This window comes from Numida meleagris, chromosome 1 (assembly GCF_002078875.1).
Source record: "Numida meleagris isolate 19003 breed g44 Domestic line chromosome 1, NumMel1.0, whole genome shotgun sequence".
NCBI classification, from domain to species: Eukaryota; Metazoa; Chordata; class Aves; order Galliformes; family Numididae; genus Numida; species Numida meleagris.
Genome location: NC_034409.1, coordinates 34934687 through 34958854, shown reverse-complemented (window position 1 = coordinate 34958854; position 24168 = coordinate 34934687). Strand labels below are relative to the sequence as shown.

The following is a 24168-nucleotide window of genomic DNA, read 5'->3' as shown; positions in this document are numbered from 1 at the left end:
AGGGTATTGCATAAATATTCAGAATTACTTTATCAGTTCTCATTCAGAATTATTTGCCTTCAGAGTTCAGGGGAAAAGATTTGTCCACTCTCTTCATCAGAAGTCCTCCCAGCAGGAAGCCATAGGGTAGTGTGAATTGTAGAACTCGATAACTAAGTTCCAGCTTCCCTTATGATATTTTTTTTTCCTCCACATTGCTGTATATTTACCTGAAAATTATGTTTTCCAGAACTTTTAGCAGAACAGAGAAAATATGTTCAGGCATTTTTGCCAGAAACAACTGAAATTGAAGAGATGTGCTTATGTGAGATCAGAGGTGTTAGAATGATCCTGATGACTTTGCTTTTTATACCTTTTTAGCGATTGGGCTACTCACAGAGATACACAGGGGATCTTGAGTTCACATTTTCTCTCCTGCCTCATCCAGTGCAAGTCTTCAAATTGAATGTGGAAGAGATTGCTTTGAATTTGCTTTGTATGACATACTTAAAACACTCATCAAAGAGAGAGAGATGGAATGATAGTAAAGCTGGGAATTTGGGTACTTATCTGTAAATGTGAGACTGGGACTTGGGTCCCTCTTCCAACATCTGAGTTTAGAAGAATGATTCTGTGTATGCCTCTCAAATGTTGAACTTCTGTAAACTACGAGCATCAGTGGATATGTGTTTATTTTTATCTGTGAAAGCTTCCAGCTGCAAAATGTGAGGATAACAAAGAATGATGTAGCTCAGAATTTACCAGCTATCACAGGTATGATACTAAGCCAGAAATAATGCTTTTAGAGAATGCTAAGCTTATACCATTTAAAGATGAAATTTAGATTAAGTTTCAGATACAAAAAGTATGGGAACCTATGATAATTTGTGCTGCACTATCAGGATTCATAAGAATCTGTTGCTTTTAATGAAAAATATTCTTCTTTATTCGAAAGTGAATACAGTAACTTCTTTATAAAGAAGATTTGAGAGTGAACATGATATTGCAGATCTGGGAATGCCTGAAGCAGTAAATGGAACACTGGTGTTTTTAATTTTTGATAAACTAATCTTCTCAAGGATGTTCTCTCAGCCATAATCATCTTTACAACTTGGTATGTTGCCATCCTCTGTGTAGGTATGTGACTCTCTACTACTGTAGATGCGTGCTATCATAAGCAGTGCAAGCAGCAACACACGCAGGCAATCCTACTCCCCCAGTACACCGAGCAAGCTGGAGGTGTAACGTATTTTCTGGTGAAGTCTTGGGACTCACATTAATTGGAGATGCTTAGGAAAGGAACAATGAGGAACATATATGCAGCATCTCAGGTTTTACTTGCTTGAGTTCTGAAGTTTGCTTAAGAAATACATGGTTAAACTCTAAAAACATTGAAGTTCAGTTCTCCCTTGGCCAACGTACAGCTTCTCTCATAACAACACATAAATAAGAAAGCTGTTGAAGAATGAGAATTATGCAGCACAGGACCTGGGCACATTTTCTGAGTTCAGTAGTTACCACCTGGATGTGCCTCCTCTGATCCTCCAACCAGTTGTGAGATTGGCACAGGGAGAGTGCTCATAGCCTTTACTGCAACTGTAAACAATGTTCTTGGGTCAATAGCTTTCACAGCCCTCTTGAGGGACACACAAATGTTCCAGTGATCATAAACCTCCTGATACACTGAATGCCTGGACTTGGCTCTTGAGGAAATATCTTTAGACTTTCCTTGTTCCCTCTTATGTGTCCCCAGTTGATATCATTCAAAGGATATTAAACTGAATATAGCAAATATCAAAAGATTACAAACGGTCATTTTACTTGCACAGTCCCAAGCACTTACACACTGGACAATGCACACATATATCAACTTTATAGGATTACATTACTGTTGGTTTTCTAGAGTGTACAGAGCCCTTAGTCTTGGATGGAGGTCCCCCTGCGTAGTAGGAGCGATGCAGAATGATGTAAATGGGTCACAGCATGGTCCCTAACTCAAAGAATGAATCATTCAGTTACAGGGAGAGATGCCAGCTGGATAAAAACAGGCAGGAAAGTGCAAAGAGTTGTTTATCTGCCTCACAGGCAATAGGTAAAAGCAATAAGCCTACAGAAGGAACTGCAAGCAGTAGAACTGCTTATCTATTCACTTGATCATTATCTTTGCAGTCTTTAATTAGAAGAACTGTGCGCAGAGCTTTGAAAGGATGATATGTTAGCCACTGTTACTTGTAGTTGGAGCTGTTACATTCATGAGGATGAGCGTAAAGAGAAACCAGGGTGATGATTTCACTTTGCTGGTTCAGGTTCTCAGTAACTGGAAGGCTTCACCTCCATGGCATTGTGGCAGGAACTGGGGGAATTAGCACAGCAGGCAACTTGTTCCCTGTTGCACATTTACAACTGCAGAAAATACACAAACTAGGAATTTTAGGGGAAAATGAGCTCGCCTGCTAGCAGTGTAAGAGGGTTTGTTTCCTGTGGTTACTAGGCAAAGAGATCTGCTGGTGTAGCAGTCACCTTGATATGACTGACCGACTCCTAGAAATTGGTTACTCTGGGCTGTTTAATTCCTTAGCCAAAAGAAATGAGGAGAAAAATAGTTGGTGTAATTAATGCAGTTTCAAGACTGTATCCACATAGCTATGCTGTTTCCAACGTCGGAAGCACAGACCTCAGCAGTGCGATTCCTGTTGGAGCAGGCTGAGCTGAGGAGCTCCCATGTGCCGTTCCCCGCCAGGCCTTCAGCATCCAGCAGAAAAGCTGCTCAGCCTGAAGGTTTGTCAGAGGCTGCAGCCCTCTCCCCACTGGTGATCAGATTATTTTAGTACTAGGACTGTATCTGGGTGAGATTTATGCTTCTGAATCTAGCCTATTTCCTCCTCCACTTCGTATAGGTGGCTTCTTACATGTATCTCACCTTTACCTAATTCCAAGTTGCTGTCTGTCCCTAGGGCATGCTTCACACTCTCTTCCTCCTTCACTTTTTCACTGTGTTGGCTCGCTGGGTTGAGTTTCATCTCCAGAGAGTCTCTGTGCTGTAGAGAGTGAAGTTGGAATCGCAGAGCACTCAAACAAATCCCTCTAAGTGCGGGTACCATGAGACGTTTCTGCATGTTTGCAAAAATCCTCCCTGCCAAGGATGGTCCCCTCCAGCAGATGGGGCATAAATTATGATTTGATTTGTAAATTCTTGTTGCCATACAAACAACTTTGCTAATGGAGACAAACAGATTTCTTCCTTTTTTGACAGTATGATGGTGTCTGGCATTTCAGAGCTGCCAGGGCTTTCTTGTCTCTTTAATTTATTCTGCTCTTTAGGATGGTATCTACTTCTGCATCTATCTTCATATTACTCTTCTGTCTCAAATAATGGTGCTGCTTATATTCCTTCTCCAGGTGGTTATATTTGTTTTCCTTTGTTTCTGTGAGTTCTTTACACTGATTTCTTGTCTCACAGTGTGATTTTACTCTTAAATGGGCATTGACAGATAATTCTTTCCTGTCTTGGGGACTTCCGCCAAAGTGAAACTTCCCCATCGACCAATGAGGCAATGTCTCGGTGTTTTTCTTCCATAATAATTGAACATATTTTGTGTTAATAGGATTCAAAAGTTTATGAAGCAATCTTTTATGCCTCTTTGTTTGCTGTGAAAATCTGTAGAAGGGCTAAAAAATGTGGTGTAATTACATCCCTGCAGTACCTAACAGCGCATAAACCACGTAAATACCTGGCAAGTTTTCAGTGCTAAAGCTAAATGCTTGTGGCCTCATATATAGAGTCTCAGCTGTCTTTCATACCTGCCAGTTAATACGTGCAAAATACTAGACTTTTTGTTCCTGCTCGCTTGCAAGTAATTTGAATGCACACTCACCTTCCCTCCCTGGTGTCATTAACTAGAAAGATTTGCAGGCTTGTCCTTTTTTGTGAACTCAAGATAACCATGCATACTCCCAGTGTAGTACAATTTTGGGAAAATTCTATTCCGGCAAAAGATTGCAGCTGATTTATTCATTTGCTTCTGACAAAGATTCAGTGAAAAAGGTCTAGTTGTGGACGTTCATCTCTCCTTTCTACCCTCTCTCCCATCTGATGAAAATAATGCAAATGTTCAAAGTCTGACTAGGAGAATGCTGTTTGTTCCATGAGCTGATAGATTTTTCACAGGGAGGACACACATGCAAATAGGGCCCCAAAATCATCACCATCCATCAGTACCTGAGAAATTGTATTATGTTTCCTGCCCCCTTTTTAACAGAAAAATGCGTGTCTCGCAATATCTGCTGTCACATTCAGCGCCTGCAAATAAAGAATAATGCATGTGACATCTCAGTCACATTATTGATGATCCCAATTTTTGGTATTGATATGAGTTAGTAAGACTATTCAGACCCTTAGCTTGAGTTCTAGCTCAGCTGTGCCTCTTCTGTGACAGAAAAAAAGCTCTACTGCACTTCTTTTTTCTTTTTTTTTAACTTCCATAGGGATATGTATATATTGCATATGTGACAATATTAGATTTTCCACTTTCATGTCTACCTTTTTCTTAACTTGTGTAGCTGGATGTGTGCTAATATTCTTTCATTCTTCTGTACATTAGGTAGCTGACAGCTTTATTTTCTTCAAGTTTGTAATAACATGCAGTATAGCCAAGCCTGTTACCTCTCTCCTTGTAACAATGTAGTCCCAGAACAATGGCAGTTCATTTTCTGTAGAAAAAAAACAGTGATATTTGTCTGTTGAGATGTTTTACCAATATATGGTCTTCATTACTTGGTGCATTTATGTCAGCACACATGGCCTTACAAAAATCTGTTGCCTTTAAAATAAAACAAAAAAATCATTCAGCTTTCTTGTTACTATATCCACATTCATGCACATGCTATAAATTGATCGATGCTTCACAACCTGAAGGAAAAATACGTGAACAGAAGGATTTGATAATGCTTTAAAGTCTCTGAGTGCTTGATTGAAGCACAAGCAAGACAGAAGCCTAATTTCTTGTGATTCCTTTCCTTTGATTGAAGTAATAAAATCCACACTACTATTTCTTCTCTTTCATGCACATTTCTTTACTGAGCTTATAGCTTGCCATTTTTAAAGCCGCTATGTGGCTGATGGTTTTCCTCGTGGTCACTCTGCTCCCAGGAGGGATGCAGAAGTGCCTCACCTCTGCCTCGTGCTACCTGTAATAGACAGCTCATCTGCTTGGCCCACCAGCAGCGGCCTCTGATGCCTCCAGGTTGACCAGTAGGTGTTACTCAGAGCCTCCTGCATAGACACAGGCTGCCACAGTGCAGTACTAAAGTGTAAGTGTGCTTGGCCTATTGGGCAACTGCTTTCTGATGTTCTCTCCAATGAGTTGTTAATGAATGAAGAGTCCCCTGGCAGATCCCAAAAGAAAAGGAGAGCGTCTTTACAGCCGGAATATTCAAAAGGTTCTGGAAATACTACTGAATAGGGAAGGTCCCTCTCTTACTGGAGTCTTTGACACATGAAGCTTCTTAACATTAGGAAAATAAAATTTTCTGTGATTACTTCAAAACTGAAAAGGGCTTTGTATATCCAGCCTGTCATCAACAAATCATTATCTCTGATCTGAGCTTTACCTCATCCTTTTCAGCTCTGTTATTCAGAGCCATTGTCATTGAGGCTAGACATGGCATTGAGTCAGAATTCAGAAACGTCCATCCTCATCTAGCTCTTGTAGTCTGCATTCCTAGTTCACAGTAATTAGATTAAAAAGAATTCTGTTGTTTTTAACACGATATTTATCAGTAACTGCAACTTTGCTTGTTTCTGTTTAGATGAGAGTCCTTACACAAAGTCTGCAAACCAGGCAAGGACACCTGATGGAGCACTGTCTGTGAGGAGACAGAGTATTCCAGGTAAGACTTGCTTTGCTTTTTATAACATGTGATTTGTTTGTGAACAGCAAGGTAATACTAATCAAAATTAAACTCGTTATAAAAAGCAAATGGGCTGTAGTTGCCAACAAGTAATTTGTAAGGAGGGTTCCACTGGAACTGTAAGGAGTTTCCTCAGTTAGGTTCCCTGGGGCTTTTAGTATAAGGGACATCCCTGCATCTTCCTTTTGCAGCTGATTTCACATGTTGATCACAACAGCCCTTTCATCAGAGGCCCTGAGAAATCTGTTCTTTCATATCTGGTTTCAATGGTGTAGGGAGTTTGGCTCTTATTTCCAGTACAGAACACTGTCAGAAGTCTCATCTGCGTGTGGTTTTCTGCCATACGTACACCATCCTTGTGGACTCTGTTATCCAGTCGCACAGAGCTGGACCCACCAGATCAATGGGATATTCAAACCTCTCTCTCTCATAATTACTTCAAATGAGTCTGCACTTCATGCCTATGAACAGCAATATTATGTATACACTATGCAGCAATCTAAACGAGTTTTCACCTCAAGTAAAATCTAGAGATCAGCTAATGAAAACAAATGAACACTGACAAAGGTTGTGCACAGGCGGAATAACTAATGTTTCTATTCTCACCTCAAAAACAGTAACCTCTGACTGGAAGGGAAGACATATTGCAACAGAAATCAAAAACTGGAAGGTCATGTCACCCACCTTCTAATGAATAATCATAATATTTTGTGCACTTTGTGGCCTTATTATTGAACAAAGTCACACATCTCTCTCAGAGGTTATAGATACAGGGAATGGAGCTCAGACTTCTATCATTGCCAGGCTCAGATCTCATCGCAGTAACTGAATTGTTTCTGAAGGGCCAAGGTACAGATTGTGTGGATGCCCTATGTACAAATGTGTGTATGTGTGTGAGAGAGTTAGAGAGCTGGATAATTTACTATTGCTCAGAATGAATATTTTTGACTGCTTAAAATATCCTAGTGATTTAAAGATTGTTATTTTCACAATACAATCATGAAAATCAAAATTGTTGAGAAATAAATCAACTGTAGTGTTCAGTGTGCATTCATTGTTATGAGGAACTCTTTGATTATACAAACATCAAATAAATTTCTTTCTCCAAGTCAATATAAGTGAAGATTTATTGTTGTTCAGAGTGAATGTAGTTGTCTATATGGATACCTCTTCAGAAAATTCTGTAGCTCATGCATCATTAATATTTAGCATACTAAATCTCTACTTTAAGTAAAATAATAATCTTTTGAATTTTTTCACTTTGAACGTAGTAGTTGACATTCATGGTGTAGTTGCTGTGTTTGTAGATTACTTATGCTATGGTCTAAATACAGACTTAAGTTCATAATTTTAGATAACAGAGAACTGAAGATTTTCGGTCATATTCTTTAAAGAGAAGGTTTGATGAAAGATGAACAGGTTGAATTTTTCTTTAGATCATTTGATAAAGAGTAGGAATGTCAAATGCTCAGTAGTCATTGTGACCATTTATTTTGAGTTCTTAAAAAATTAACTGCATATTCTGGAATTTTAGTGTACATGTGTATCAGAGAAGGCTCCAGCGGCCTTCCAGTACCTGAAGGGGGCCTACAGGAAAGCTGGGGAGGGACTTTTTATGAGGCAAGTAGCAATAGGATGAAGGGAAATGACTATAAACTGGAAGAGGGTAGATTTAGACAAGATATAAGGAGGAAATTCTTTACTGTGAGGGCGGTGAGACACTGGAACAGGTTGCCCAGTGAGGCTGTGGATGTCCCCTCCCTGGAAGCATTCAAGGCCAGGCTGGATGGGGCTGTGAGCAACCTGGTCTAGAGGGAGATGTCCCTGCCTATAGCAGAGGGGTTGGAACTAGATGATCTTAAAGGTCCCTTCCAACCCAAACCATTCTATGATTATACGTGTGCTGTGTGTGAGTCAGAGTTACTTCTGAGAGACAACACTAACAATTCTTTGGTGAGATATACTGTTTGTCATTTGGGGTCTTCTGTATGTTCTTCAATTTTCAATGTTGTGAAGACACACAAGACCTTAGAAGCCCAAAATATAAATGACATTGAGCTGGTGCAATAGTAAATAATAATAATAATAATAATAATAATAATGTTTTCATGCCTTGACAAATTGCCATTCTAGCACAAGGAATATTGTGAATTTAGATGCATGAGTACCTCTATAAAACTAAGCAGCATTTTGTGAAGTAACCAACATTTAGGAGTTGACTGAAGTTTCTGGAAATATCCCCTGAACTTTTATCTCACTTTGGACACTTAGAAAATTTAGCCTTCTGAATAGCATCTGTCTGTGGGCAGTTTATCCACGAGGTTGGTTCTCTTGCCACAGATGCAGACACATCCTACCCAAGCATTTTGGCAACAGGGGGAATACCTGTTGTATTCCCTAGTAACACTAGGTTGAGACAGAAAATAGTGCAGCTGCTTTTGGTTTTGCTTGGGGTCAGGATCTGGCTTCTGACAGTATGTAGGTCAGCTCTGAACAACTTTGGAAAGGGAAGGTGTGATACAATGACTCTAGTAAATTCTTCTAAACTTGGATGGAGAGATGTCATCTGGAGTTACCGTCAGTAATCCTTACATGGAGGGCATATGCTGTATGGAAAGCATTCACTGCTATTTCCCCCAGATGGTATGCCTGATAAAATATTACATTCCTGAGGTGCTTTTTTTCAAGCTTGAAGCATGGTAGTACCTTTGACAACATAGCTGTCCAAGCCCCTTGATGCTCTATCATTCCTTAGACATGGACTGCAGACGTCTTGTTCCCAAGGAACGCTCTGGCCATTACAGCCAGGAGAAATCTTTTGGTTGGTTGTTTTTGTTGTTGTTGTTGTTTTTTTGAAAGGTAAATGATCCTATCCTTTGCTTTGCACTGGTTTAAATAGTCTGTGAAAAGATGCTAGTAAATATATATTTCCAGGATACATGATCTAAATCTGCCGGAGCTGTCTCCCTGTGCCTGGTGAAGGTTCCTACTTGTAACATTTATATTCACTTAAGAGGATTCCAGTGCTCCTTCCTTTGGCAAGATATGAGAAAAAGGACCTTTCATCACTGAGGGATGTGAAACTGCTGTATCAAGTGTAAACCCCAATATGTTGTTTTTATTCTTTCCTGTGTAACTGTATTGAAAGTGCAATGTTGATGACCAAAGACCAAATGCACAAAGAAGTAATGTAATTCTGTAGAGGTTACATGGATCTCAGACTTGGTTTATTTTACAGGAAAAAAAAAGAAGGTTGAAATAATCATTTTATAATTAAAGTCAAATGAGCACAAACTGTGAAATCAGTGCACTGAGTTTAATTCCTTTCATCCCCAGAAGCAGGGAATGGATTAAGCTTCTCTCTGGAGCAGAACTGGCTCACTTAAGATGCAGAATACATTATTCATGTGATGAGGGTACATGTCACATTTATCATGTCTTCACATGGCACAAAATCAACAAGCAACAGATCCATTGAAAGGGATTTACAGAATTGATGAAATTATAGTTAATTTAAATTATGGGCATTCATATAATTGCAGTTTGAGGCCTCGACTTAATCTTGCAAATGTGTAGGTGTTGTAATTATATATAAATGATTGTTCAAAACATTATTTTAGCTTTACCATCAGGATTTCCTAATTGTAAAAGGGAGGCTTGAGTTAGCAACAACATGACAGGCAGTTTTATGCAAAATAAGAAACATTTTTTTTTTCTCTGAACCTTCAAATTTAGACTGTTACCCAGTGTACATAGGGTGCTCTGAAAGCAATGCCTCCCATTTATTTCCATGGAAACTACAACGGTACAAAGAGCACAATAACACTAGTTGATAGAGCAAATTCTCAGCCACAAAATACTATTTTTCATCGTTGTCATCACTATTACTTTCAGAGCAGCCCTCATATAACAAACCCCTATTGCTACTCTGCCCATATAGTAGGCTACAGAGGCAGTGGGGCTGCATGCTGTACCTCACCCAGGAAGCTATCACTGCCAGACTGGTGCTTAGGCAAATAAATGCAAACAATGTGTTTTTAAGCTCATGGGTGAGACCATTCCCTCAGTATCAGAGATGCAGTTGGAAACATCTGCCATTTAAAGATAAAGTATCTAGTGCTCACAGTGGCTGATTTCTAGGTTTAGATGGCTGAGGTTCCCATGGATTTCTCAGCTACCACTGGTGTGCCAAAGACTGAATGTGTGCCTGGCACAGAGCAAGTTTGGGATCAGTAACACTTGAGTCAAAGATGTTTTTCCCGTGGTTGCCTACTCCTGTGAGAGCTTTATTGAGAGCATCCAGCAGTAGTGATACAATGTCAAAAGCTGATGGCTCTGTGAAGGAGACATTTTGAAACTTAAGCTGAAGATGAGCTGGGGCTGGGTGCTGAATGTGGACAGGCCTGGAGAGCTGTTCCCACGCTTTCCAGACTAAAATCCAATACCTTCTTATCTGTTGAAACAACATGGAGAAATCTGTCGACACTAATGCCGTGTAAATTGCTCGCTTAATTTATTTGTCTGCTTTCAATTCACTTGCTGAAACCTAGAGCAAAACCACACCGGTGTGAAAATAATTGTGTTAGAAAAAAAAGACACCATAAATTTGAGGCTGATTAAAATATTTTGTAAAACCTGAAGCAAGAGGGATTTTTGGTTTTATCCCAATTCTGTGAGCACTTTTTATTGATTCTAAGGAGTTTCTATTATTTAGAAGAAAAAAAAAATGAATTTTAAAGAGCTGAAATGCTCCAGCTTCTCTATGTTTTATTTCTGGTGGCTAAAATAATGAGAAGTTTCAGTTAAATTCTGCGAATTGTTTTTTTTGGGGGGTCAAAAGAGTGTCTTTAAGGGAAGAGCATATTTTTACCCCATCTATTTGACAATGAATTGAAAAAATAATAATTTTTACTTTTTGCATCTACTGATGCAGACTTCTGCACTATGGAAGAGTTCCAGAAGCATGAGGTGTTGTGACTTAAAGTGTTCTCTTAAAGTATGCTGTGGGATGGCCCTTGGAACTCTCGGTGAATCCAGAGTTGCAGCCTAGCTGGGAGAGCGCAGTCCTGGAGCTCTCACTCTCTAAACAAAATTCCTGTTCAAAGAATTGGCACCAAGTAACGAGAGGACACAGTGGGAGTATTTCTCAAGCAGAGGAAGTTTCTTTTTTTCTGAGACAGAAGAACAACACAGCTGCCTACCTTTTGCACAGCTTACACCCCCAGCCAGTGCTCCTTCAGGTCTCAGCCTCCACCACGCTGCCTTTGATCCCACAAAGCCTTCATGCTCCAGCTCAGCCAGCCTTGAGACTCCCAGTGCTGCTGGACCCTCCTGCAGCTCGCCCAGCATCCTCCTACCCCACAGCGATATCTGCTCTGCTGAACAGGCAGATTGCTTTTATAGTGAGAGTACATGCCACCCCTGCAGGAAAGTCCAGCTGGGTGTTATAAAGTATTCCGCTGGCGTTTTCTCCACTGTGGGAGCCTATGCTCCTATCTGAGATATGACGATTATTATTAATCATTTGCATGTTTGTACGCAGTTGCACAGTTGCATTAACAGGTCGGTTGTTAAAGTAGGTCACTCTACTCTGAAGGAAAATTGTCAAGACTTTGAAGCCTGAAATTAAACTGACCAGATTTATCAGTTCCTTTGTACATACATGAGTAGTGCACCCTCTTGCCAGTGTACCCAATTCTTTGAAGCATGCTATAGTATAGCTTTCCTATGTGTTTGATCTCAAAAACAGCTCACCACCCAGCTGAAAACACAGAATGGATGTACAGCCCAGTGCACATCCGCAGGTCCAGCTCTGCTATCGCCATTATTATCAGTCTTGCAGCCTCATCTTTGAGGAGTTTGGTGACAGAATTTTAATGTAAAAATGAAATGTTAACAAATTTAATTTTAGTGTACTCTGAATTGTGAACTACTGAGCTGGCATGGAGCATGTGCAAGCAAAAAATCATTAAATGCCATGTAAGGATAATATTTACAGAGCTGCTACCAAAAAAAAAGTATATTGTATGATGTAGCATCCTCCGTAATGTCTTAGGACACAAAATATTCCTAGGAGAAATAATGACATAGTACATTATTGTTGTAACAACAGTGATTAACACCCTGGGAGTTTTTAGCCTCTGTGATGTTCAGATATACAATAGGTATTGCAGACAAAAGGACAACGCAGTTTTCTTGTGTCCATTGGCTCTGAACACATTCAGGTCCCATCATCTATTCATAAAAACATGGAGGTATGCCATGTTCCTCCTCCCTGACCCCCAGCCTGCTGTGCAGCAAACTGTTCACGTTGTATCTCAGACTGTGCCAAATATGGCTCTCCTGAGGGGTTTGTCTGCTGCCCTCAACCCATCAGCTTGGATGTAGGTCAGCTGGAAACCAAAGAATTTGAAAGACCCCTGGACTTTCCTCGTTAGGGTTTTAGTTCCATGATAACATGCAGAAATATCAGTTTAACCCTGAAAACAAGAATACCTTGTCATAAGAAGAAAAAAATAATTGTGTTAAATTATATGTAATTCCAGGATCCAGTATAGGTTAGATAGAGCCAGAACATGTGATCCCTTTATGACGTGCTTGAGCTGCTAATATAAAACTGCACTAGCTGAATTTAATGTCTGTGTGTGATATGCTACAATTTAAGTGCAAAAAAGGTCTGTACAGTGTAATATAATAGCAGAATAGACATTACGTATTATTTTTCTTTTACAAGATAATCCTGGAAATAAGACAGAAATATAGAAAGTAATACCAGGAGATAGGAGGAAATGAAAAAGAAATCTATGTGGATTAAAAAAAAAATTCAAACATGTGATGTGATCTGAGGATAAAAGTTTCATTAATGTCATTGCTCAGGACAGAGGACAGATCTCAGGTTTTTCTGGCTGTAGCCCAGCTGTTACAGTCTCAACCAGTTGCACAGTGACCAACAAACTGACAGACAGATGATCCATCTCTATGGGTGGAGGCTTTTCTACATGCAGACACATCTCCACAGTTTTGTTTTCTCCTGTGATTAACATGGCATTGACAAGACAATGTGTGTTCAAAATCAGCTGATCTCATGCCTACAGGTAACCTCATCCCATTCCTCCAGGCTCCAGTGCCAGTGAAGCCACAGTGATGGAAGTGGTGCTGTTTGCTTTCTGATGGGGTTCTGCTGACTTCAGTAGGCCCCTTTGAGAGATTTGCCATGGGACTGCCACCTTCTCCAGCAACATTGTGTAACTTACCCCCATCACCTTCCTCAACCTCATCACAACCTGTCTTGCCTTTCACTTCAGATTTTGTAGGGGCTCAGGTTTCACAGATGCAGCACTATCTGCCTAATCCTTTGTTCCGTACCAGAATGTTAAGTAGTCTTCTGGCTAACTGGTTTTGTAGATAAAAAGTACATTTTGCCTGAGGAAACCACCACAAAATCATCCCCTTCCTTTTTTGTAGTTCTCACTGCAGAAAAAAGAGCTCATTACAGAAAACCTGAAAATAATGTGCATATGCATCTATTTATCAGTAGATGCAGAGCTAGGAAGTTGAAGTATGCATCTACAAAAGCACTGTTTCCTCCATTTGCATTTGTTTCATAGACACCTTAACTGTGCGCTTTTTAAAATCGGCACAGAATGCTCAGGTTTGCCACTGAAGATATTTTTAACATTTAGAAGTCCATTAACAATGACTTCTGCAGTCACAAATATTATGGTTAGTATCATGGGTCATTTCCTGGGAGAAGCAAGTGCTCTGACCTGCGAAATGCAGAACGCAGACTAGTAAGCTTTTCTGCACTTGAGGTGTTTATTATATCTGCAAAGTCATTTGCTGATTTTCATGTTTGATGAGAGACTGCAGTTGCTGTATCATTTATAGTCTTGCCTGTTCACTGAGTGTTTGTTTAACCTGCTGGAGGTTTATCAAATGGGCTGTGCAGCATCTGCAGAGCTACATCTCTTTTACTTCTCTCCACTGGAAATTCCTGAATTTGCTTTTGCATGTAATATTGAAAAAGAGGAGACTTTTTCCTTGTCCCTCGTTCCTTCCACCAAAATAACTTTGCTGGAATAGTTTTATATATGTCGTTCATGTAAATGTTTCGTACACGGATAAGCCCAAAAGAAGTCTCTCTCACAGAAAATGAAAAAAGCCCACTGGGTTCTTACCTAAACAAGATTTCTGTTGATTTATTTATAAAATTTGTTTACTGAGCAACAATTACATTACCACGCTAATGCTTTTCAATACTGAAAGGGATTAGAAGAGAGCTCTAATTTCATTCATTTCATGATAAATGAGAAAGAAAGTGCATTTGTGGCATTAATGAGAAAAATGTACTTTTTGAAATATCCAGCTGATATGAGACATGCTGTCTGAAAAGATAAATATCTTCAAAATATTTTCAATTTTATATAAATTTTGATTATAGGTGCAGTCAATAGCGGTATTTGTAGCTGATGATACTGAATACCTTCATTTCTGCATATTTGGGTTTAGTTGTATAAAATTCTACCAAACTTCAGGCTTTCTAAATATAATATACTTAATTATTCCTGCAGCAGTTTTTCCCAGCAATATTAATTTAGCTATTTGTAGTACTATAAAGATAAAACCCCATATAGTGTCCCTAAGGACATTGTAAAAAAACTTTCACCACTGTTTACCCCTGTACATGCACTGTAAATGCACACTTAGGGGCAGAGATGGCAATTTTGATAGAGTAGTTCTATATTCAGCAAATGTGCCACTGCACCACCCTTTGCATGTACTCCGCTGGCCATTTGTTAGTTGAATCATAGAATCGTTAAGGTTGGAAAAGACCACTAAGATCATCTGGTCCAACCCTCAACCCAACACCACCATCTCCATGAAATCATTTCCCTCAGTGCCATATCTGTATGTTTCTTGAACACCTCCAGGGTCATTGACTCCACTACCTCTCTGGGCAGCCTGTTCCAATGCCTCACCACTCCTTCTGAGAAATTTTTTTTCCTAATATCCAACCTGAACCTCCCCTGGTGTAACTTACCTGTTTCTGACTGAAAATAGATTGGGGAGCTTCAGGGGTTGGGGATCTCCTGGGGTTGGGAGTGCCATCTCCTGGCTGTTTTCCTGCATGACTTCAGCATGTTTTCTGAATCCACACAGGAAAACCATCCTTGTGACGCTTGTCTTCATTTGCTTTACTCAAAGGGTTGGTGATGTCTGTTGAAAAATTTATTCTCCTTTAAAGGCTTCAGTTGGAAGAGGAAGCAGGCTGTAGAGGCCATGTGAGGAGAGAGAAACCAGGAAAAGCCAAACAGGTAGAAATATAGATGATCAAGACTAGACTGAAGGAAGGGTATGGGAGCATAGTCTCTGAAAGAGAAACTGGATAGGCTGGGTGAGTTTGCAAAGGGAGAAAAAAGCCATGTGCTCCTTAAAAGTCATGGTAGGAGGGGATGAGCATAGTGAGATCTGTAACCATGTGCTTGCGCAACTGATCACAGTCAATATATGGCTGAACACAATACACATCAATCCCAATAATTTCTGTTGTCCACCAAGAAGTGGTGAAACTTTACTTTGGCAGTCTGTTATGGAACAGCCATTTGCAGATGTCAGTTTCTTTGTTTTAGGTAACTGAATACCTAAAGCTTGATATTGACTAATTGAAGACGACTATATTTTCACATGACAGCGAGGTTGGGTTTTTGGAGAGGAGCAGGAATGGAGGGGGACTGTCTTAAGAAAAATTGTATTACATGACAAGAGAAGTCTGTGAGGATGCTCAGGTTCCTCAGAGTATTCAGAATTTAGGAAATGTGTTAGAAATTTTTCATGCATAATCATTTTCACTTAAGTAGAAATCTATTTAGATATTGTCCTGTAAATTATTACTAATCCAGCATTGGTGCAAAAATGTGGGTTCAACAGAAAAACTGATTTCTGCGTCATTTGGTTGAGATGATCCTCCTGGATCATCACCAGACAGGGGGAGTAAGCAGCAAACTTCTGCATGCAGACAGAGTCACCAGATTCAAAAGGAATCAAACAAATTAAAGAGCAAGAGGTTCACAAAAAAAATAAATACTACAAAGACCTAGGATCAGTCTAGCCTCTGTTATCACAGTGCCAGGTATTGGGGAACTGACAGGACTGTACAAAACAGCCAAGCTCTCAGTTTCCCTTTCTTACTTTCCAATACAGTGAAGGACTAGATGGTTTGTTAGTCTGACCCAACAGAGAGAAGCTGAGAATATTTTTTATCATTTGCAGTTGTTAGATTATTTGTACATTATAGATAATTTGTCTCTTTAATGACATTCCTAGTTTATTTTCTGATTCCTCTTTACAGGATTTAATGTGTGCTTTTCATCTGGTTTTTTTTCTGAATCTCCCAGTCAGTTTCTGCAGTGATTATAAATTCAGGGAATGGAGATAGCAAGGCGATAATATATCATCTACCAAGATAACAGTTCTCTGACACCAAAATATACTATCCCAGATCCGGATAATAACTTGCTTTTTCTTTTTGACTGTATCATTTTGCAAGCTCTCCTTGCAAAAAAAAATCTAATATTTTCTCTCTTTGTTTAGTTTTGTCACAAAATTCTGTGTCCATTTGGTTAATATGAAGTAGTTTAATGTGTTTCATGTTGATGGAGAAAAGATTGCCAATATTCTTGTTTTTTTTATTAACATTTTCATGCTTTTTCTTCACTTAGTATCGAAAGAAGAGAATGTATTTTGATGCTTATGCATCTTCCTGATTGCAAAGATATGCTTTTTTGCCTCATAGCATAGAATAAAGGAGTTGGACTTTCTGTTTGGTGTAAGACCATGAGTTAACTATAGCGTCGTTACAAACTAGGTTTTCTTTCTGTTGTATTTAGAAGTGCAGTAGTAAGGCCAAAGCACTTATCCTTTCAGTTTATATCTTATCTTTATCCTTAGCTGTGAATTTAGGTGGAGTTAGTGGGCCAGAAGAGACCTTGGTGGCCATCTATACAAAATATGTAACTTCCCTGAATTTACTTCTGCTTCATCTTGTGTTTGAATTATGCTTTAGAGGAACCTCCATTCTACTAAAGTTGCTTGTGATCCATCTCATTCTTTTGTGGTCAATTAACGTCACTGTTTTCCTTCCTAGGTTGAATATGTGTAGTTTCTGCTTCCCCTCATTTGTGGTAGAGTCATCTTTCATCAAAATACAGTTCATCCTTTATAGGTACTTCATTACGAAATCACCTTTTAATCTTCCCCTTGTTAAAGTAAACAGATCATGCTTCTCCAATCTTCTGCTCCCAGGCATGTTTCCTTAACTATTCGAAATAGTCTTTTCTGATTCTCCTGCCCTCTCTTTGGTTATTAATATTCTCGTTGAATCCTTTCAAAAGAGTGAGATGAAGCATCTGAGTGATGATCACTAAATACAAAGGTGTATCAAGGAATCTGTGTAAAACTGCTTTGTTTATATGGTCATAGTTTGTATTATTCTGCCCAGTGAGGGTTTTGATCACCTGTCAGGATACCCAAATCCTATTTGACTGCATTAATTTCATAATTAATTTAATGGCATGTTTCTATTCATCTCTCTTACATTACTAGAGTGGCAGACTTCATTAACTTCCTAGGTGAAATACAGGCTAGTAGAATGCAGATGTTTATCTTCTTCATTATCCTTGTCCAAATTCCAGATTCCATTCTCACTTTATATCTGCATGTTCTTGGGAATCTACTGATATTATGTGAAGAAACACATACAGGCTCTTCAATAAAGTCACACTTACTAACATGTGGAAAGGAGTACAGAAAGAATCTAGAAAGAAAAATAAAAGGCGTGCTTTAATAGGAGAAAATAAGAATGAAGCCAAAATAGAGAGTGCTTTTAATGCTTTTATCCACAGAAAACATTGGTGGAAGGACAGTGAATATCAATCCAGGGAGGAACAAGTGCCAATTTTCAGCACTAATTAATTTTATCAGTGAAGCAAACCAGGCCAGCTTAATAGTTAACTTTGAGAAAGGATTCTGTCAAGACTTTCTTCCCATCTTAGAATGACATTGTGACCCCAAATACTTGTCAGATAAATGATACAGAAAATGAGCATTGACCTCAATGGTAGTAAAAACCCAGTGTTACAGAAAAGCTCAGGACACGTGCTGCAGCTGAATTTTAGGTATCACTGATAAACCATGAGTGATCATATTTGATGATATACTGTGATTGTTGATCCTAAGAACATTGCTTCTGTAAACAAAAGTGAGAAGTTAAAATTGATCAGAGGTCGCATAGGGAAATCTTGCCATTAGACCAAGACTGCAGCAACGTAGGCTAAATCTATCAGAAATAACTAATGCTGCAGTACAATTGAAATAATATTTTTAAAATAACTTACATGAAATATATTCCCATGGGAGTAAACACATCTGCTCTTCCAAAAGGTTTTCAGATTGGGTTCTGATATGTTATTCGTTCTGGAATTGAAAATTTAAAAATGTAGCAAGTGTATTTGAAAGTCATTACAAACTTGTAGCTACAAAACCAGATGCCCAGTAAGGCGTTTCTCTAATTTTATGTTAAGGATGGTAGGAACCTCTAATGAGACCATTAAAATCCAGGAGTTTTATTCCTTAACCACTAACTAAAAGTAATGGTGCAACAGAGAGCAGATAGTGGATGGGAATGCAGTAAAAATCATGGAGCTCGACTTATTTAACCCCACGCCACTGAAAATAATAGGCAAACTGTTTAAGTAAGCCAGCTGGGATAATAGCTGAACATGATTGTAATGTACAGTAGGGCGTGCTTTTCCTAGTCTGTGCTAAGGGTGCTAGGAGACTGAATATTTTTGACAAGCTGTGAATACATTTTATTGTACCTGTTTTCCTCATCGAGAAAGTTGGAGTTGAGTCTAGAACATTTTACATGCTGATCTGGTGCACATTTTAATATATTTGCATCACTGTAAAACTAACTTTGACCAGTAATTGGTACCTGGGGATCAGAAGACATCAGACGACATTCTTCCAATGCATATATATTTTAAAAATAAAATGTTGTTATATCAAAACAATACCAAATATTCTTACCATATGGTGGCAGTTACATCAGTGGGTATCTAGTCTCCATCGTGAGCTGGAAGGAGTGGGAAGTAACATGCAGGCTGCTTCTTATGTATAAGCTATCATCTGTTGTTGGTCTTCACTGCGGAAAAACATGATGATTGTACAGAGCTGTAATAGTCTGCAAATCACCTGCTCTAGACTTCGCTAAAGCAGGGAGGGGAAGAAAATCCAGAGCAGACCTTCTTCTTGCGGGTGTACTGTGGATGTATAAGCTAGGACTTTCCTGGAAATGTTGCTGGTGAAGCCAGGCTGGTTGGAGGTACGAATTTTGCAATATTTGTAAATGAGCAAAGCTTCAAGGTAGGCATGGTGACACCAGAATGGAAGTGCTCTCTCTCTTCTTTTGCTTGAGAAATTGGTCTAAATTTTATTGGCTTCTTTTTTCCTATTATGACTTCATGTCTGGTGGGAGGGTCTGATGTTATACCCACACTCACATTGATGCATCGGGGGAAATTTTTTAATGTAAAACTACCCTTAGCAGTAGAAGCTTTTTGGGGGTGGGACCTGCAAGACATTTATGCAGAGTGAGCTTAGAAGAAAAATTCATACAGTAGTTGGATATGTTTTACAAACGCCAAGAAAAAAATGAGGACAAATATGTTTACTGGATAGTTCTGTTCAGGAACACTTACTTTCTGTCAAAAAAATTCTTGAGGAGGTGACCTTCAGAATAAGTTGAGTTGTGGGAATTACAATAGAACCTCTCTAGAAACATTTTCCTTTAGTGATTCTTTAGTGATTCTTCTCCAGTTTAGAGAGTATTAGACACCACCAGCAGACTCTCTTGCTCTGCTACAAAGGGTATGAGTGTAATTGTAGGAAATCCAAAATTATACCCATAGATGATTGCTGATCTTTCTGTCCCTTGTAATGAACTGATTATTGCGTGCTTACGAGGAAAAACAGATTCTAGCATGGCAGACGTTTTTTGTTGGCATGAATCTAAGCCCCATAAGGTGCATTAAAATTGGCACGATGCACTCTCATTAACTGTGCTAAGGTAAATAAAGTTGTCAAAATGGCAGAAACACTAAATGTGGCTGCATGCTTGGCATACGGTATCCTTCATATGTATGTCCAAACTATAGCATAGGCTGTCAGTTAGGAAAAAAACAAACTGTTAAACCTGAGTACCTGATGCAAATTAAGGACTGGAACGACATCTCCAAAGATTTTTACATCTGCAAAATTTAAGTCTGTAATTAGACCTCCGGTCAGTTTATTTGACAGTAACTAATGAATTTAAAGAAAGCAAATTAAATCATTTGTTATTGTCCAAGTGTTAATCTGACATATAAAAAACTACTCCCCCTCCCTTTTTTTTTCTATACCTGAAATCGAAATCATGGTGCTTTTTTGCATTAAAGAAGCTGAAAATGGATGTTAGGGAATCCAGCTATTTTAGGTTAATGCATCTGATGTCGTATTTGGAACATGCAAGCAATGTATGATTTATGCAGTCATGATTGCTTTAGTCACGTGACTAAACCTACCACAATTTATCAAAGCAATTGAGCAATACAGTAATACAAAGAAAATGAAGGTTTGAGCACCAGTCTTCTCAGGTGAGATAATGGCAATTGTGGATGCTCAGTGCCTGCTCACAGGCTAATACATGCAATATTAATGTGTGCTCATATGGTGCGCGTTCACTTTCTGTGATAATTGTGGTATACACTGGCAATTTAAACAAAGGAGGAATTCACATAGGTATATTCTTGCAGCTGTGCATTTTACTGTTTCACTGCAGTGATTTCCCCAGCAACCTTGACTATATAATAAGTTAGTTCATGCAAATGAATGCATCTGTCTTCATTCCTCTTTGCCATGAGTTCATTATGCATACATTAAACCTGGAGGAATCAGTTACAGAGATTGATTAGAGAGTTACAGAGAAAAGGTTAGCAGCCAAGAAATGCCTGAATTATTCCCGGTTTGTTTGCTTTTTTTCCTATTGGCAAATGTCTTTAACAGCAATAATATATCCTTGTGGATTTAAATGTTTATTGGCAGCTAAAGTTATCAGTATTCCTGTGATTCAGCAAATTTTAATATAAGCCAGTAGCTTATTTTATAGTTCTTTAACTCTGGTTCTTTGGCTTTGACAATATGTTTTCTTCATACTGAATGTTGAGCAAGTTAATGGTCCTTTTGTCACAGGCACTTCTTTCTATATAACACCAAATGAAAAGTTTCAGTGCATCCTATTTGTCAATAGTTACTGCATACTAAATTCACAGCATAGAAAAAGGATGAATCATTATCAGATCACTTTTTAAAATATTCATAGCTGTGTATTTTTTCAGCCTATCTTTGAGCTACTGTCTTTCAAACATCAGTATTTCTGAGCTGTGGTTTTCACAAAGGTAGAGAGCAAGCAGACCATCAATGTGTCATTGACCACTGAGCACAAAGGACAACAGGTCAGATCTATAAGGAAGTGTCCACTAGAAGTTAACTAATCTTCCACGCAGAGGCTTTGATAAACATTTTGTTGTGCTGTATCTCCCTCCACACTACAAAGTGGAAAAATAGAGCGCATGTATCATTCAGCTTTGACTATCCTACAAACAGGCACGTGGTCCCTAAAAACTTAGTGTCTGCTCATTCGTCCAAGTACTGGGAAATGTTGCACTGGCCCACTCCTCCAAATGGCACCTTTGCTACAGGAAATTGCAGTCTTTGTAATATACACCTGAAAATTCACCATCTATCACTGAGTGCTTGCACAACAATTTATCCAAAAAGGAATGACGCTGCTGCTACCTTCTTTTCTGATCATTCAGCTTCCGTTTTACCGTGATACAAGTGAGCTCAGCTCCATGTAAAAAAAAAAAGAAAAGAAAAAAAGGAAAACTGATATTACGTATTAACTATGGTGTTAAATTATGTATCAACTGTAGGCCATTACAGGCAACTCAGATTACCTTAAGTAAAAATAAATGGTGATTCAAATGGAAAAATGGGATGTAATGACACTATTGCTGAAACTTACCTAGTAGCCAGAGGTCAAGAGGATTTGAAACATTGAAAGAAGCTGGAAAACGTATCATAAATGTCAAAAACCTAAGCAGTTTGGGCAGCTCTTAATCTAAAATGGGAAGAAGATTAAAGAGTGATTTGATCAGAGTTTACAGTTACATATCTTCAGGGATATTCTGAATGTAATGATGGGAGTATAACGAGGTCTTGGGATTGGAGACTTATCTAGTCAAATTCAAATAGAAATTACCAGTGCGCATAGCACATTTTCCATAACCCGATCCTTTCAAAGTTGTGTTGGATATCTTCTTAAAAGGTACACTGTAACTGCAGATATTACTGTGTCTGTGATTCCATGATATCGTAATTCTCTGCTTGTCTCACTCAGGTGATCAAGGAAAGAGTTGTTCTCAACGGCTGCTTCCTGCCTTGAGATACACAAATGCAATTGATCCTGAAAGCAATTCTGCATGACCCATTTTGGTAACTGTAGAAAGCAGAGAAACTGGGACAGTCAGACTGCTTTTGTAGGCAATGCCATCTCAGTTCAAATGAACGCTGATTAGCATGAGTTCTCCTGGTGCTAATTTTTCAATAAAGGAAATAGGAAGCTGGGATTGAATTCATCAGAATTATGGGAAGAAGGTGTATAAATCAAAATGTCACATCAGTGTCTGTTCTGTTCTATACAGCAGCATTTCCAGTAGAAAAAAGAGGAGAATTACTGAGTCCCTCATCAAACTTAGGCAGAAATGTAGACAAAAGCAACGCTGTCATGCAGTCTGTCCTTTCTTCATCGATTGCATCCAGCAGTGATGCACAGATGTGTTCAAGGACTCACTTCAAAATGTGGGCCATTCTTTGCTTTAAGATTTGGTTGCTTATAGCAGAAAGCAAAATTTTCAAAAGGAGCCAGGTGTTTTATCTGCTTTGGGAGATAGACATTTTAGGTAACTATAAATTTTAGATCCAGTACTTCCTACTTGTTTCAGAAATAGTGTGGTCTGCAGCACTAGAGAGGTGATCGTCCCCCTGTACTCAGCACTGGTGAGGCCACACTTTGAGTACTGTGTTCAGTTTTGGGCCCCTCTCTACAAGAAAGGTATTGAGGCCCTGGAGCGTGTCCAGAGAAGGGCAACAGAGCTGTGAAGGGTCCGGAGCAGCTGAGGAAAACTGGGATTGTTTAGTCTTGAGATAACTCAAGGGAGACCTTATTGCCCTCTTACAACTGTCCGAAAGGAGGTTGTGGTGAGGTGGGGGTCAGCCTCTTCTCCCAGGTAACAGCGATAGGATGAGAGATAATGACTTTGCACCAGGGGAGGTTCAGGTTGGATGTTAGGGAAAAATTTCTCCTCAAGGAAGAGTGGAACAGGCTACCCAGGGAGGTGGTGGAGTCGCTGTCTCTGGAGGTGTTCAAGAAACGTGGAGATGTGGCGCTGAGGGACATGGTTAGTGGGCATGGTGACGGTGGGTTGGTGGCAGGACTTAGAGGTCTTTTCCAACGTTAATGATTCTATGATTCTGCTCATTTCCTTCCCAAGCAAAAAACTGACATTGTGTGGAAGCAGAAAGATTTGATCTTTGGAAAGCTTTGGAATATGTATTAGAGAGGTTGTTAAGGTTGAGACCATTAAGTCATTCATCACTGTGCTTTTTCTGCTGAAGCTTCCATTGTCCTTGCTTCAGAAAGCTCTGCCTTGACAATTTGGTGGAACAGATCCTTACCAAAGATAAGGAAGTAGGTCATTGCAAAGTCTCAAGCAGTGCAGGTGACAGTCAACATATATGTATGTACCCTCCCAAGGAATGCTGTCAACAAAAGTGTTAAAATTCACAGCTAACTCAGAAGATAAATGTGCTGTAACCAGAATACATTGTTGAATGAATTTGCAGTTCACACTCTGTCTTTATTCCCACCATGATACAAAGTAGTGCTCTAGGCTCGTCTTTCTCGTAGGTAACAAAAATAAAAAAGGTTGTATATTGTGATTCCATTAAATTTGCGTCTTCTTAGAGAAATACTTGAAAGTATTCATATTTCCTCAAGACAGATGTTCTAATGCTTTATAAATTTATCAATAATTTTGCTTCTAATTGAATTTTTCTGCCAAGATTTGCTCAGGGATTATGAATTGTAATTCTGTCATTTTTACAGTTATGATTTAAGCATAT

At 39.0% G+C, this 24168-nt stretch overlaps 1 protein-coding gene across 6 annotated transcripts in view; it reads left to right on the top strand.

The window, feature by feature from the left end:
* The window catches only part of GRIP1 (glutamate receptor interacting protein 1), a 303721-nt gene that overhangs the window by 199270 nt on the left and 80283 nt on the right, over positions 1 to 24168 (top strand). For all 6 annotated transcript variants that reach the window (XM_021385102.1, XM_021385101.1, XM_021385104.1 and 3 more), the window contains exon 2: positions 5788 to 5868. In XM_021385102.1, the coding sequence (XP_021240777.1) occupies positions 5788 to 5868 (81 nt within the window). The remainder of the gene's footprint in view (positions 1 to 5787; positions 5869 to 24168) is intronic.